The following is a 15,887-nucleotide window of genomic DNA, read 5'->3' on the forward strand; positions in this document are numbered from 1 at the left end:
TTTAATAATATCCATGTGTAAACTAAATTCACAGGGTACAGCTACTCAGTCAGTGAGAGGTACCGGAGCACACGCAATGCCCCAACAAATACTTTGCAAGTACGGCATGCAAAGTAAAGACCGAGGTTAACACAAAATAACTTCCATTTGTTGTCTAGTCCGCAGCGGCGTCGAGTCAGTTGTTACTTGATGCAAAGATAAACAGCGCCATTCACGAAACGCAAGAGTGTAGAGAGAGAAGCAGACGACACGAGCACCTGTATCGTCTGCTCCCTTTCTCTCGTTGTTTCTTTGTTCCTTTCTTTCTTCATGTTCTTTCATTCTTTCATTATTTATTTCGCGTCGTTGGCTTGAGTCTCAGTTCGTGTCTTTTCCGTAGCGATATTTCGCTTTGAATTATGTAATAACTAGCACAGATTAACACCTTGCTGAATTTACCGCGATGCAACTATTATTTTCTTTTATAATAGTTGGTTTCTGCGCAAGAGCGCGTTTTGTACGGCAGAAAGCTCGCATCGCTTATCTTTATCGCTTCACTGTATACGCATAACCATTTATTTCCAGTCGTTCGAATTCGCTCACAAACGACTCGCGATGGACGTGGTTATTGCGCGGGTGCGAGCATTTTCTTTAGCCTTGCTTTCTTCCTTCGTAATTTTTGCTCCGCATATTTGACGACAGAGTACGCGCTCCTTCGTATTGACTTTACGATGTTCCCTCGCGTGTTTCCCTTCCTTTTCTTTTTTCCTTCTTTCGCGGGGAGGCGCGGGTAGAGGTGCAATATGTGTTATTTTTCTTCCTCGAGTTCCATCGATGAACTAAACACGGTTCATTTGCATTGATTGCTGCTGGGTTGCCGGGGCGTTATCTGTGCCGCGTCATTACTCACCGGGTCAAGCAAAAAGATAAAAAGAATAAAATAATATAAACGAGGTCGGTACTATCGCTTTCCGAAACGCGTTCAGGAAACTCGAAAAGATCCCTTCTCCCATTGTTCCCTTTTACGTTTCCACAGTCGCGGCGAACATCAGTACGAGTTATTAGTTTTCCTCCCATTCGGATACTCTCCAAGTGTTGCCGCTGTTCGGCGTGATTTCTCTCGGCGCCTCTAATGGAGTCGGTCAGGCATAAAACATTCGGACCGTATATATGGGGGCCGCATTTTTTGAAGCATCTCTGTTACGTGCACTTCTTTTCATTCTGCGAATGCTCACGGATAGGCTGCAGACTACAGCGCACTCTATTTTAATACCGATATCATCGATCGGCCGTTAGGTGAAGCTGGAACGGAACAAGTTAACTTATGAATATAAATTAACTGATAACGTCGAGCGATGACCTCTGTCTTCCTTTTTTTTTTCTTTAGCCATTGGTGCTTCTATCCGAGCAGATGCTTCAATAGAATTTGTCGTGTTTGGAAATCGATACAGCTTCTATTCTTTTTCCTGTCTTATTGCCATGTATATTATCCTATATTATACGTCGCTTGCTGAAAAGCTATTGAAAATGATTGGCGCAGTGAATGTGCAATGAGGTCTCTAGGGGCAAGGCCTGTGCGAAACTGCGCACGTTTGAGTTTAACGTGGCACTTTTCATCCGCTGTTTTGTCGGATTTTTGGTCTTCCATGCACGGGTGAATCTTTCCTTCGCGCGGGATTTTCTTCGAGTCTTGCCACGTTTATCATCTATTACTCGGGCTCATTCCCCTGTAAATGTTTCGTGGAATTGCGTTCGCCGGTCAACTTCATTTAGCGAAATCGAGTTCGCAATCGCATATTTCAGCCAATCGATTACCGCTGTGTAGATGATTTTTCATAAAGTAGAGAAATCTGTAAAAGCGAGAAATTCCTAATATCGGGTTTCAGCTGCACACGGAAAAGCTACCCGCTCGCCTTCACCATTTTACGGCTTACCTCCGGAGACGCTGTTGAGGTCCTGCAAGTCGAAGCTGTGGTGCAACTCGAACGGCATCGGAGTGGACGACACGAACATGACGCTGTCCCTGCCGCCTCCTTGCAAGTCGCCCTCGACGCTGTTCACGGGGTCCTCCTCGGTCAGAGGCTTTCGCACGGGCGCCTCGACATCGTTTGGCGACGTCGTGCCGGCGACGTGCCCGGCGTCCGCCAGGGCTTCGTCGCTGTCGAAGGGCGATTCTGTCGGGGCAGCGACTGCGCTAACTGCTGTGGTTGTGGTGACGACGACGTTCGGCCCTCCTCCCAGGACCTCGGACTTTATTGTGTTACCATTATCCTGGCCTGTCGGCTTTGGAGGGGTGCTCGTCTCATGACTCGCAGTACTGGTTGTGGTGGAAGGCGTCGTGGCAGTTGGGGCGCTTGCTTCTGTCTGACCCGGTTTTGGTCGAGCGTTCGGTCTGCTGGCAGGAGAGTCGGACTGCTGCGTCACATCCACTTTGTCGCGGTGGTCGCTTCCTGAAAACCCGATGGAAATCGTCGTCGTCGTCACGGGTAATGACGTGGTCGCCGTGGGAGTGATTCCGATTGCCGTCACGGTTACGAAGTGTTTGGGAGAGGAGGCGGTGCCGGCCGGTTGTTGTTGCGTCGTGGTCGGAGCGAATGCCGTGGTCGGGCGTCCAGTGGTCGTAGCCTCGGGCGACGTCTGGGCTGCTTCGGTCGTGGTTGTCGTGGTCGTCGTGGTCGTCGAAGGCAACTCGGTTGTAGTGGTCGCGACGTCGACTTCCGCGGTCGTGCTCTGTTCCGTTTGCTCCACAATGACGCTGGGTGTTCTGGCGGACAGTTCGACTTCGTCGATGCCGCTGTCGTACGGCCGCTTGACGGGCTTGGGAGCGAAGCTGTACCTGCGGGTAGAGGTTGTGACGGGCCTCCTGGTTGTAGTGGTAGTCGTGGTTGTGGTAGTGGTAGCTTCGGCCTCGTAGTCTACGGTCGCGGGGTAGTCGTAGTAGTCGTCGTCGGTCGGAGGTGGCGGAGTTGTTGTGGTTTCGGACTTCTTATCTCCTGTGGGAAGAAACAGCGGCCTTTTGCTATACGCGTTATCAGATGCAAGATCATTTTGCCCCTTTTCTTTCTCAATATTTGTGAGGTTAGATGTACTGAATGTTTGCTGCCATGTTCGGTACAGACAGTAGATCACGCTGGGTTGTTTTTCTCTGATATCGACAGCTTCTCGTGAATAAGAGAGTCTTACGTGCATTTAAAGACATATAAATATCGAGAAAAAATGTTTATTGTTCTATCTAAATATGCAAAACACGTCAAGAGCAAGCATAATCAACAAAAATGAAAAATATTTTGCAGTAATTTTTCAGCAATAGAGGGAAAACCCCAGGCAGGAAACTGGAAGTGGGCTTCACCCCAATGAAGCCACCTAGCTTCATTTTCAATTTGTATAGACAGCTCTTATCATATGTGAACCATAGGTGTACTTTTCATTTGCTTTACACAAGATGTGCGACACCACTGCAGCTGCATATGTTGCATTGGCCTGTCTCCTCTGAACTTGCTTGCACAAGACAGTGAGTCGCGTGCCAAACTTCTACTTCCTCGTCCAGCGTTCCTGCTCTAAACCAACAAATGACGCTTGCTGCCTGTCATTCAGTGTTGGCCGAAGACATTTAGCTACAAACTTCGTACTCAATACTTTAACTCGACAAGAAAAAAATTCTTTTTTGTATGTTGCCTGTAGGCAACACTCGTCAATAAAGGGTTAACCAAAGGCAAGTATGCTGTTGACATAGCCATTGCTTCGGTGGTAGAGCCGTGAGGAACTCTATGATTTCGAATACTGGTAGAATTTTCTGTATTCAAATAAAGAGTGTTCTCTCTCTCTTTCTCTCTCTCTTGAATGGTTAAATGGGTGCTCTACTTTGCTGCAACACGACATAAGGGATTATGACAGCATGCATAATCATGCATTTGGGTGTAGCGTGACCGCTGATACAGAATTGCATCAAGCAACTAGAGAATTTGAGAAAGATTTTAAAAAAAAGCGCGTATCTTGTTATTGGAGCCCTATCTAGACGGTCTGCTGCAAACTGTTATGCACCGACAAATTCCGGGGCGTATAAAGGCCTGCCACACCTTACCGGGACAGCAAGAGAAGAGTGTCCAAGGAGACGCGCTGTTTCCGTTTATCCTTACGCGCGTAAGCAGGTTTCCATCACTTTACATGACGATGAATAGAGCAAGGACACAGCCATCCCTTATAGAAACCGATTACAAGGGCCCAGGGACAATGTTTAGCCTTCCTATAGAGTACATTGCTTTTCTACGCTTTCTCTCCTTTTGTGTGAATAACATACAGCCTACGCATTTAAATAAAGAGAGAGAGAGTAATTGTCGTTACTTACTATTTGTGACAACATTCACTACCTTGATGTAATTGCTTTTGGTAACGGTAGAGTTTGTAACATTAGTGACTAAATAAATTAATCACTGTTACTGTTAGGTTTCAGCTACCCATTCCACGCGCATTTGCCCCACTGGATACGATGTTTCTAGCCTATAACGCCTTCATCGGACCCACTCTGGAGTGTGCGGGAGTGGTTTCGATAAATGCGTTGTAGGCTAGAAACATCGTACGCAATGGGGACAGCTGCGTGTGGAATCAGTAGCTGAGACCTAGTAGTAATAGTGATAACCTTGTTTAGTCAATGATGGTACTAAATCTACTATTATCAAGTGCAGTTATACCAAAGTACTGAATGTTGCAACATCTGATTAGTAGCTATGATTTTTTTTTCTAAAAAAAAGTTAAGAATATCCGTCTAAAAGTGCACTGACAAGTAAGTCTACAAACCGTCTGTAGGCAGTCCAGATAGGCTTCAGAGGAATGTCTCGACATTCTAAAGAAATACGAAACGAGATACTGTAAGGGATTAGCACAGCGTTATCAACGGTCCTTGCGTCGTTCGTTCTCTCCTTTTTCAAGCCTTCTTTTACGGCTGATTCTATGGGTTTGTGGGTGGGGCTCGACTTATTTGCGCTGGAAAGTTTTGTAGCGATCCAATCTCGTGTGAAGTGTCAGCAGAATTTCCATGTGCGTACCGCTGCAGAAGACGCTGGGGCAGCACTGCCCGGCCTCCCTGGCCGTGAAGCAGCCTGGCGCCGGCGTGCCAATGACCGGGCACACGCGCAGGTAGCAGACCAGGACGCCCTTCTGGCAGGTGCAGTTCAGGCACGGCTCCGGGGTCTCCACCGAGTCGCCGTGTTCGTACCGCTCGGACTTGTAGAAGCAGCCTGCGGACGCGAAACCGATCACCGCGAGTCACAATCATCGTGTACGCTAATGAGTTGCAGCATACACGTCAACGTTACCCGCACCCAGTGCTTGTAACTCTCTATGTTTCCTCCTTTATTTGTGGACAACAGGGGTGAAGGCGGGAGATGCAAATTCAAGACGACGGGCAGAACGAGAACTAGGTGAAAGCGGGAGCCAACGTCTCAGCAACTGGACTTGTCTTCTTCAGCGCAATTGAGTCCACTTGTCGAAGCGTTGGCTCCCGCTTTCACCTTGTTTTCGTTTTGCTCATTCTTTATTCGTGTTATTGACGTTAGCCGATAAATGGTGCTTGTTGCCTCCAGGCATTGTCGGTGGGGTGCGAAGGTGAACAGCTGCGCAGCCTGTCCCAACGATGTGCCAATACGAAATAGCTGTAGGCGCTTTTCAGCTTGAATATTCACACACGCTATCGTTTCGCAGCGAGTTTTTCTTTTACAGGGATAGCCGTTATGAGGACCATTCCCGTTGCACTTGTGGTGTAACTGTAGGTGGTCGTGTTAGCTCCCCGGTAATCGCCAACATCTCATCGTCACTCCGAAAATAAAATAAAGACAGAAAGAATGTTGAGCAGTAACATACTTGCGGCCTTCCACATGCAAAAATTGTGGCTGAAACTAAGTGCGCCACCATTACAATATTTACCACCATTACAATTTTGCACAGTATCATGTTTCACCCCCGTCACAGTGTAGCCAACTGATATTTAATCTGGCTAAATTTCCTGCCTTTCTCTGTTTCTTCACTCTCTTTGTTGTTTGGGGAACAACTCAACGAAGTCGAGGCAAAGTTTTATTATCGAAGGTAGAAAGCACGCTCGCGTGCACGCGCAAATAGGAATGCCAATCAAAACTCCGGTAAGCGGATACACGCGTACAGCGGGGGAAGAAGCTGCGAAGCGGTAACGACGACTCGTACCTATACGGCGCGCATTGAGGACCGACTGGGCAATCGTGCACTATCAGGACAAAACTTTCTGGGCCACTGCTCCTAAAGAAACTACGCGCAGAAGGCTTTATTCGAGCAACTCGCGTTCCTGATGTCCACGGGCCTTCATAGTAGGCTTCAAGAGTGGCGTCTGCTAGCGCTAGCGTGCTTTGTTTGTTCTCCTCTCTATTTCTCTATCTCTCTCTCCTTCCGCTCTCTTTCTCTTTTTATCCCCCTGTCCCTTCTCCCCTTGCAGGGTAGTCTACAGGAACTACCTCTTTGCCTTTCTGTGCACCCTCTCTCTCTCTCTCTCTCTCTCTCTCTCTTGAGCAGTGGCGGATTCAGAGGAGAGGGGAGGGGCGGCACCGTCGCTTCAACATACGCCACATGTCATACCCATACTGACGTACGATTGTGGAATGCATAGTCGCTGATGACGTCGCAATCCGAGTTTTTCTCTCGCTTACGCTCGTTTTGTACCTCTGTATGTGGAACCCAACAATCGGCATGTCGTAAGCTCGCATCGAGGGGTCAGAGTAGAGATCATGCCGTCGACGGCGTGACACGATCGTCGTCATCGCCGTCATATATGGAGCGAACTATCACGACGAAGTTCGGGCGGCAGAAAATCTGCCGCGACGCGACGCCGCATGTTCGTCGGGCTGCGCTACATGGAGCGAAGACAGGCCGGCCGCCGCCGGCGAGTCGCTGCGTTGTTATCAGTGTGGCTAGACGAGGCAAATGCGCTGCCGTGAAACACATGACAAAAAAAAAAATACTTTAACGGCAATTATTATCGCTTTTGAATTACGGAACACTCTAAAAACGCGTAAAATCTTGTTTAGAAATGATTTCTAGTCTTTTTTATGTGTTTGAGACATTCATGTGCCGATGTAGTTTAAAGAAAGCGGCGATGCTATGCGTTGTGGCAACACTGGGCGGGTAAACAACTTTCGGCTCACGTTTCGGCTCCTCCGACTCCGCGGCTCTATTCTGTGGCTCAACGCGCGCGTGGCCGAAGCAAGCAGACCCGAAAGTAGTGCACGTGAGCTTGTCTAACCATGGCTGTTATGAACTTGTTAAATTCCAGCCGCGCCACTTTGGATGCCATGAATACGAAAAGCGGGAGACCGGCGTGAACGATAGAGCGGGATCGGGATACACGGACAAGCGGGGAAGCCTAGCCGGAAGTCGGGGCGGATAGTGAGACCTGATTGGCTCGCTTTCGGGCGCCGCTCGTTTGCCGCTTCCGGTATCGTCGCCGCCCGACGAACTTTTCTGCGCCGGCTGGATCGGCGGCGAACGACGTTTTCTCCGCCGCCGTGCGTCGCGCGTACGCCGCCGGGCGTCGAACGCCGACTATTCGTCGCATATTCGCTCCATGTATTCTGGCCTTTACTGTTGTCGTCGCGCACACGCCCGCGTCAGACGATTTGGTGTTCGTTCTACGCAAACACGTTGGTCCGCCTCTTAACGCCTTGTGTAAATCCCAAACGATGCGGGGTAGCCAAAGCAGGCAGCAAGAATGCCTCGCGTAACATTGATTCCCAAAGTGCGTGGGATATGCTTTATTTATTTTTTTTCTTCTTTCTATTTGCTTTGATGAAGGCTTCCCCTCGAGCATGGCGTGGATCCTCTCCTGCACTTTGAGCAGCAGATTGGTCGCGGGTTTGATTCTTGACTGAGGCGGCCGCAATGCACTAGGGGCGTAATGCTAAACTTCAGCCGTGGCGGCGAGATTTGTGCGCACGTTAAAGAACCCCATCTGGTTAAATGTATAAAAGAAATGCGGAGCCGCTCTCTGCGGTGTCCCTCACTACCCTAAATGTGTTCTTGAAGCGTAAGTACTTCAAACTGTATGTATTTACCTCTCACCAACAGCCTCTGGAAAAAAAGAAGAGATCTTATCGACCGTGAGCTGGTTCAGCGTATACCGACTATTATTCTCGATATCGAGCCCAGTGCTATCATCACCAGAAGCAAATAGTAAATATGCTTTACTCGTCCTTTGTGCAAGTCGAGGTACCGAACTCCGCGAGATCTAGCTGGTACAGTTTTCTTCTGATTGCCTCTTGCGAAATTCCCCAAAAATAACATGCATCCTGGAAAAAAAGAAAGCCAAGTGGCACTGAATTGATTCAGGCTGTTTGCACTGTCTGCCGGCAGGCGCTCTAAGGTACATAAACAACCTTTACTCGAAACCACGTTTCTATTGGTACCGTCGAAGCGTTCGTAAAAGCGCGATCGCTACACCTCACGAGGCAATGTTTGCGATTCGCCCTGTGGTTATAACACTTCAATGGTGAGCCTACTCTGAGGCGAAGTATAGCAAAAAAGAAGCCAGCGCCAAGAAGTGAAGACAGGATAGGAAAGGAACGGAAAAGCATAAAGAATTTCTTCCAGAGCACATTCTTCGCTCACCGCTGCGAATGTTTTCTACAAATACCACCTTAAACAGTAAACAAGGTAAGAATATCGCATGAAGAGAGCGACATCAATCGATCAATGGTAGGGGAAATACGGAAGTCTCAGCATGGAGATAACGTTTGCACACTAGCACTTTTCTTCTACCAAGGTCCCTTTGACCAGTAGTCGAGATCGTTGGTTCTTACATAGCTGATGCATCGATTGTTCCCCCACTGTTCATTACGCCTAATACTGTATCACTGCGCATACTAGTATGCTAGGTATCGCTGTTAGTGTTGCGCTCCTTGGGAAAAACAGCAACTCTTTTTCTCAAAGTACACTCTTAATTTTTTCGTTACAGTGCTGAACGCGTCCGGAGTGAACCTACATCTGACCTTGTACATAGCTGGGACAACTTAAACTGAGCTAAAGCTAATCAACCGGAACTACCAGCAGCATACATAGAGGCTGGAGTCCTTAACGCTTTCGTCCACTTCTGGTTCTTCACTTTGTCATACTTCCCGTCGCTAATAAAGAGTTCGGCGATGAAATTTCGCGCCATTCGAACGAATCTCTCCATTTTCGCGTTCGCTTGATTTCCTGCGAGGAAGAAGCGAAAGGAAGAAGAGGAACGCGTAATGAAGCGTGCGTCGAAGGCTAACTGACGAGCCGGGAATTGATTAAACCATTACGGTCCGGTGGAGCAGCGCCAGACGTCGATGCCTTGGGGGCGCGGGGGGGAGTTCACGTGGCGTTAAAATATCTGCCGTCGTCCATTTTACGGGGTGGCGCACACCGACGTTGAACTAAATTTGTCAGTGTCTGTGGATTAATGCCGCGCATCGAAAACGAGACCACTCGTTCGGTTTATCTGATTCTTTCGTTTATTTATTTTTTCTCCTGATTACTTACTAAAAGCGGGCCTTCCCGCGTAGCCGCGCTAGCGCCCAACTGATTGGTGAGCAATTAACGTCACACGTTCTACCATATAGATCTTCGATTTTTTCACTTCGTTTAGGGTCGTGGCGCCGTGTGCTTATGTCTGAGAAATGTGAACGGTGCTTTCAGCGCCTTCTCGCTAAACACACGAATCAGGTCGACGCTGCCGCAGTACTTCCTTGCCCCCTGCGTTGTTTGCACTGGCGTGATTAATCATGACTTTTTTTCTTTTAATTATTTTGTTTGTCATCGCGGGAGTTTCTTTTTGGGGGGAGGAGTCATTTTACATAGGTATATGTACAAGTTCTGTTCAATAAAGTACAGCAAGGATATGTTAGTCATGAACTTAATAAGAGCAGCATTCCGGGCAAGTTGGTAATCCATTGCTTAAATGATATTGCGCGACATAAAAAAAAACGACACGGACGTGAGAGAAGACTACACACCTTGGCGCTTGGTGTGTAGTCTTCTCTCACGTCCGTGTCGTTTTTTTTTTATGTCGCGCAATATCATTTAAGCAATGTTAGTCATGACTTCAATAACGAAACTCATCAGTCATCGGCAATGAAGAGTCTTTTGTTTTATTGGTTATGTAGAGAAATGTGCAGATTTTATAGTTATTTTTTAATATTTGGTGGAAAGTTGTGCACCCGCTGCAGTCATTTGACTTTGGGACCCTCGCCTGTGTACTACTAACAACCAACTATGTACCTCGGGTGAATAAACTGAAACCTTGCTGCTGAAGGCGCCGGTGTACGGTCGTCTTTGTATGAGCCACTGTGCAGCAAAGTCTTCAGAGCAATGCTTATTGTTTTTATGCTAATCTCTCGTCGGACTCTTTACGAGCAGAGCGGCAAAACATGAAGGTTTTGCTGCTCCAGAACACGAGCTCGCTCGACTGAGCGGCTGTCTTCACCACGTTGCACAAAGTTGCTGACTTTGCATTTGTATTCCGCGCCCACGAAGTACAAGTCGTTTCAAGTCGTTTCAAGCACAAGTCGGGCTTGAAACGCATTCTCTTCTTCTTAGCTATTCTTAAAAAATCTGCGCCTATATTTGTTATAATACATTTATTACTGCAGTTCGTGGCTATATACTACTAGTTGCGCACGCATCCTAACGGAAAATCAGTTGCCGCTGTCGCAATATGCTTCTCGTCTAACTTCTCGTCTAACTTCTCGTCTAACTTCTCGTCTCGTCGATTCGTATGAGTGGCTTTGCCGCAATGCCGCGTTGTGTGGCGGCAAAAGCTAAACCTTGTCGCGCTGCAGGGAAGTGCTTTGTTGTGAGGAAAGCGTGTAACCTCCATTATGACTCTTTTCACAGTAGGTCTCACGCCGATCTCGAAGACGATGCCGATAGTGGTGCGAGCACCCCTCCCGGGAACACTGTTTGAGCATTCGAAAGTGTTCCTGATCTTACAATGGATTTCACCATACAGTTTCAGATTTTCGCGATGCATGCAGACGGAAAAGGCCAAAAGCAATTTTCCACATCACGTGAGAGGTGGAGACACGAAAGGAAGGAAAGAGAGCAGGAAGGTCAACCAGAACAACAGCACCAACAACAAAACGATTTGCTACCCTAAGCTGATAAGGGAATGGGGAGGAGAGACAGAAAGATAGGAAAGAAACAGAGAGAGAGAGAGGGAGAGAGTGAGACATCAAGCACGTACACGCGATCACAGCCGTTCACAGCGCACGATCACCATTTAACACCAGCCGGTTCCGAAGCCGTCTATGCAAGCCTGCCTCCCCAAGGAATCGTAGCAACGCCTTCGTCGCCCTCCGCTGCGACAGCTGTTAATATCGGCATTCTAAAATGGTTCGCTTCGAAAGTGATATGTCATTAACTCGAGATGGCGCATGTAAGAGCGACGGTCTCTGTACACTATGTCGATGACAGTCAGAAATAATGTTTTCAAATGGTCTCCTCGCGGCCCAAGTTATTGCGTACGGAGTCCTCGGCCATTCCGATGACTTTGTAAAGGCTACTCCTAGACCTAGCCAACAAAATAGGACTGCATAGAACTTAATAGAGGATACCGGTCTGTCATATGCGATATATATATATATATATCTCGGAATACGACGAGAAGATGCGCGTTTGTGTCGTCTCCAGACCTGCGGGATCCCGCGTGGGCCCTGCGAACGGGCGGGAGGTAGGCACTGCTCGAAAGAGAACTTGTCTCGCTTGCTTAATTCGTTCTTCTGGTGTGTTCATTTTTCTTGCGCAGTTCTCGGAAATGCAGAGATCCCGACAGACCTCCTCCCAGTTCTTTGTAGCCGCGCTTGCATCTGCCTCTCTCGGCACGTCATCCACAGATGACAGCAATTTTTCATGTGCTGGCGCAACGGGGGGAAAATCACTTGTACGCAAAAGCCGTGCTGCAGAAAAGTTAGAAGAAAAAAGAAAAAACAGCAACTGCTAAAGGAGATAGGAAAGAAGGCACCACACAGTAGCATCTAGCTCCGCTCGGGGGCCACAGGATGAGCTGCGCCATGAAAGGAACATGGCAGTTTCATCGTCGCTTCGGGTCTGGAGGATGCTTTGCGCCGTTGTAGGCGTCGACTACCAAGGAAGCCGGAGGGAACCGCCGCAGTACACAACGAGACACGGCGGAAGCGAACCGGTAGCAAATAGACGTTCCAAATGAGGGCGGAAGTATATGTCCTCTGAGAACTATACATATGCTTGGCTATAGCTTTTTTTTTCCTTGCTTTTTTTTGTCGCGAATGTTTGTTTTCATAGCCGTTATCAGCTGAGCTCATCTGCCAGACATTTCTTTGTTCGGCTTTTTGGGAGAGAGAGAGATAGAGAGAGAGAAGGGAAGGTAGGGAAGTTAAACAGACACACGTCCGGTTTGCTACCCTGCACAGAAGAAAGCGGTAACGGGTTGAAAAGAGGCTTTTGAGAGTTTTAATTTACACATGCCAGCTGGCCAGCTGCCTGCCAAAAGCTTACTCGTTTGATTTTTTCTTCCTTTTACGAATATACTGTTACAGTTATGTGAAATAACTAGATACTAATGAGTTAAGAGATACTAATGACTGCAGCGGATAGAAGGGTAAAAGAAGACTAATATGAAAATGTTTTTTCTGCAGTATATGTCCCGTTCTGGCATTTCCCAACATCTGAACTAGCTGGACTAATGATTTTCTGGCGACAGCAATTTTTCTGACAAGAAAAGTGCATAAGGACATCGGTGGTTTTCGCAAACGAACGCTCGAGCTTGCGGCCAGCTTACACGGCGCTAGCGATATTTAGAAACTTGACTTCGTGCGCAACCGATGAACCATACCCATCACCTCGTCAGTAACATTGTTGATCATAGCGAGTGCGTCTGCGGCTAATGTCGAATCATATCGCGCTTTGCTGGTCAAGAAGAGCTCGGAGGGCCAAAGCACTTATGGCCGTAAGTTTCCTCCTGATTTCCAGTCACTGCGGAGTGCGTACAGTAGCTCGAGGGCCTTCTGCGTGGCTTATACAATCCCTAAGGGACTTCACCAGAACGCGAGTGCATCGACAGCATGCGCCGTCGGCGGCGGGCGAAGTGGTTGCTGAGTGCTTTCACCGCAGCATCAATCAGCGGCCCATGAACGACACAGAGGTGAGAGGAGGAAGTAAGATGAACTGACCCGGCAACGACCAATTACGCCTCGCTGAAGAAACCGGAGAGAGAGAGAGAGAGAGAGAAAGAGAGAGAGAAAGAGAGAAAGAGAGAGACAGAGAGAAGAGTTAATTGAGGAACGCTCCCACTTTCATCATCCTCTTCACATTTCTCCCCTTCTCTCTTTCCCGTGCATCCTTTCGCTCCCGCAAGCTGCTCGGGGCGCTTCCGGAGCAAGCTCACCGCAACGAGCTCCGATTCCATACATATACAAGGAAAGGAAACGCGCCTCGAGCGAACGACAGTGGCGTGGTGGCCGCATTAGCAAAGATTTACGGTAAACAGGGTCACAACGACGACGCCCACGACGACGCCGCAGGCGGGCCGAGGTGGTGGTGGGGAAACATCGAGCGCTTTGGGGAAATGGCTCGGTAAGAGTTAGCGAAGAGTGGTTCCTCGTTTCCGCAAGGCAAATGGTGACGCCACCCGCGCGCACCGGAGCCTTCTTATAACGCGCTACTATAGCCGCCACCGTGCAGCTCTTCCCCTCTCGTGCGGTAGCGCGCGCGCGCACACACACACACTCAGTGGCGTTGGCGGCAACGTAGCAGACGTCGACGTGTTGCCAGATGGGCCGGCGACGCGCTCGTACTTCAAGGCTCGCCCCTCGTCCTCGTATGTGCGTTTCGGCGCATTCGTGAGGCGCGAGAGCTGTCCGTCTGCACGTCTGTACGTTCGCGACCGCGCGCGCGTGGCTGGCGCTATGAAAAGTGATGTTTGCACCTCTCGAGATAGCAGCGTTCAGGGCGGTGGGCCCTTCGAGAAACGCCGCGCGCGGGGCGACTTCTGGAATTAAATTAGGGAGACCGGGGAAAGGATCTTTCCCGAATGATGCCCTTCCTTCGACCCTCTGTCTCCATTCCGACCCCCTCTTTCCTGGCCGCGGCAACGTGAACCCGCTGTTTGCTCCCGCGGAGTCCTTCATCTCGGCCCCACAGAGAAGACGGAGAGGGGGCTAAGATTGTGCGCGAGCGTGTCCCATCGCCGGGACGAAACGCTCTAGCCAAGGCGCCGGCCGCAGATGAGTAGCGAGCAGGGAGCACCGAGTGAGCAAGGAGCGGCAGGATGGCGTTCTTGAGCGCATGCTGCAAGAGGAACAGATGCCGTAAAGCTCAGAACTGAAGCCCAGTATCCGAAGGACGTTCTGATACCCATTTATGTTCCAGTTTTCAACCTCGTTCACTGAACCAGTGAGCGAAAATATTAAGCTTAATAAACTTGTTGTTGGGCGAGTTGTTTCCTAATGCTTAAGAAAAGATGCTGCGCCAAAGAAAGACAAAAACGAGGAGCTACCGACACGGATTTCGTCCTTGTCTTTCTTTGGAGCAGCATCTTTTATTAAGCACAGTAAGTTCCTAAGAGACAAAAAACGTTTCGTTCCGTGCCTAAGCGCATTTGTCCACCGCACCGAAGTTATGAATGGCAGCTTACCGACACTGTTGAAAAGACAATCGTCATTGCTATCTCTGTTCTGCCAATAACTTATGTAGCCGAAACTCGGCGGATAATTGAAGTTTGGCGCTAAGAACCTCACATCAGTTAAGTGATGGAACAAAAACTGATAGGAGAATGAGGATAATTACGAGTCAGCTGCGTGTTGGCCTTCGACACGTGAGCGAGTAGATCTAAAGTCCGACACGAAAGTTAGCGGGATGCGAGATCTGCGAAAATGCTTAGTTCCCTCGAAGCCTGGGCATATAGCCTCAAATTCAAAATTCCAGTCTCTGGTAGCCTTTGCGACTTACACTTTGAGCCTTCAAATTAGAAGAACTATGCCTTAACAGAGCAGAAATTCACATTTGCCGTGAAACCCGTGTCCCTTAAGTTTTTGACAACTGTACGCATGTGAACGCGCGAGGGACGAAATTGAGATCCGCCACAAAAGGAGCTGCATTTTGTGCCCTGACATTCTGTTTCTTCTTAAACGCCGAAGGAATCTTCTTAAACTCATTAAGGGATATTCACCACCTCTGCTCGTCATAAGCGATCGTCACTTTTTGGCTTATGACGAACCCACATCGTAGTGGATGTCTCGGCACTTTGCAGACGGTGTCTCGCATGCGAAGGACATCAAACGGTGGTTCCGGTTCTTTCACAACAAAGGTGGCGGCAGACTTTCTATGATCGTAACATATCTTCATGGTGGTGTTTACTCCTTATTTCCAATGGGGCAGCGTGCGAAATAACTTCTTGCGCACCGGGCCCGGAAACCGCCGGACGTCCACTCCGCGACGTTCTCGGTCACCGCCGACCCCTTGCGCGCGCCGCATTCCCCGCTCGGACGTGATTCTACCCAAACGAGTGGCTCATATTTCACCGGCGGCCTTTCCATCCCCTCCCGTCCTCTCTCTCTTCCTCGACCCTCTTCCTTCCTGCTCCAAGACGAAAGCGAATCTTGGCGTGCGTGCGCCCGCACCGACAAGCGACGCTGCCTCGGAGGAGCCTTCCGCGCGACCAAGAGAAGCAGAGCCACCGCCACCACGCGCGTGCCCAGAAAAGGGTAGGCTACTTCGCAACGCAAAGAAGCGACGAGGAGAAGAGCGCCGACAGGACAGGCTGTCCTTTCTATAGCACACGTTTCTTACGTAGTTTTCACGTTCCTTTTCGCAATGCTTCCTTATCTTTTATTTTGGTTTCTTTTTCTCCCTAGGCTTCCTCTTTGCCCTCGTCTTCCGTCCAAGCCCCCGGGGCA

At 49.0% G+C, this 15,887-nt stretch overlaps 1 protein-coding gene across 1 annotated transcript in view; it reads right to left on the reverse strand.

Annotated features, from left to right (window-relative positions):
• LOC126543562 (uncharacterized) overlaps nt 1–15,887 on the reverse strand; it is a 238,409-nt gene that overhangs the window by 31,223 nt on the left and 191,299 nt on the right. The window contains exons 12-13 of the mRNA XM_055062392.2: nt 5,022–5,213; nt 1,914–2,972 (exon numbers count right to left, since the gene is read on the reverse strand). Coding sequence (XP_054918367.2) covers nt 1,914–2,972; nt 5,022–5,213 — 1,251 coding nt within the window. The remainder of the gene's footprint in view (nt 1–1,913; nt 2,973–5,021; nt 5,214–15,887) is intronic.

The sequence above is a fragment of the Dermacentor andersoni genome, chromosome 3 (assembly GCF_023375885.2).
Source record: "Dermacentor andersoni chromosome 3, qqDerAnde1_hic_scaffold, whole genome shotgun sequence".
Taxonomy (NCBI): Eukaryota; Metazoa; Arthropoda; class Arachnida; order Ixodida; family Ixodidae; genus Dermacentor; species Dermacentor andersoni.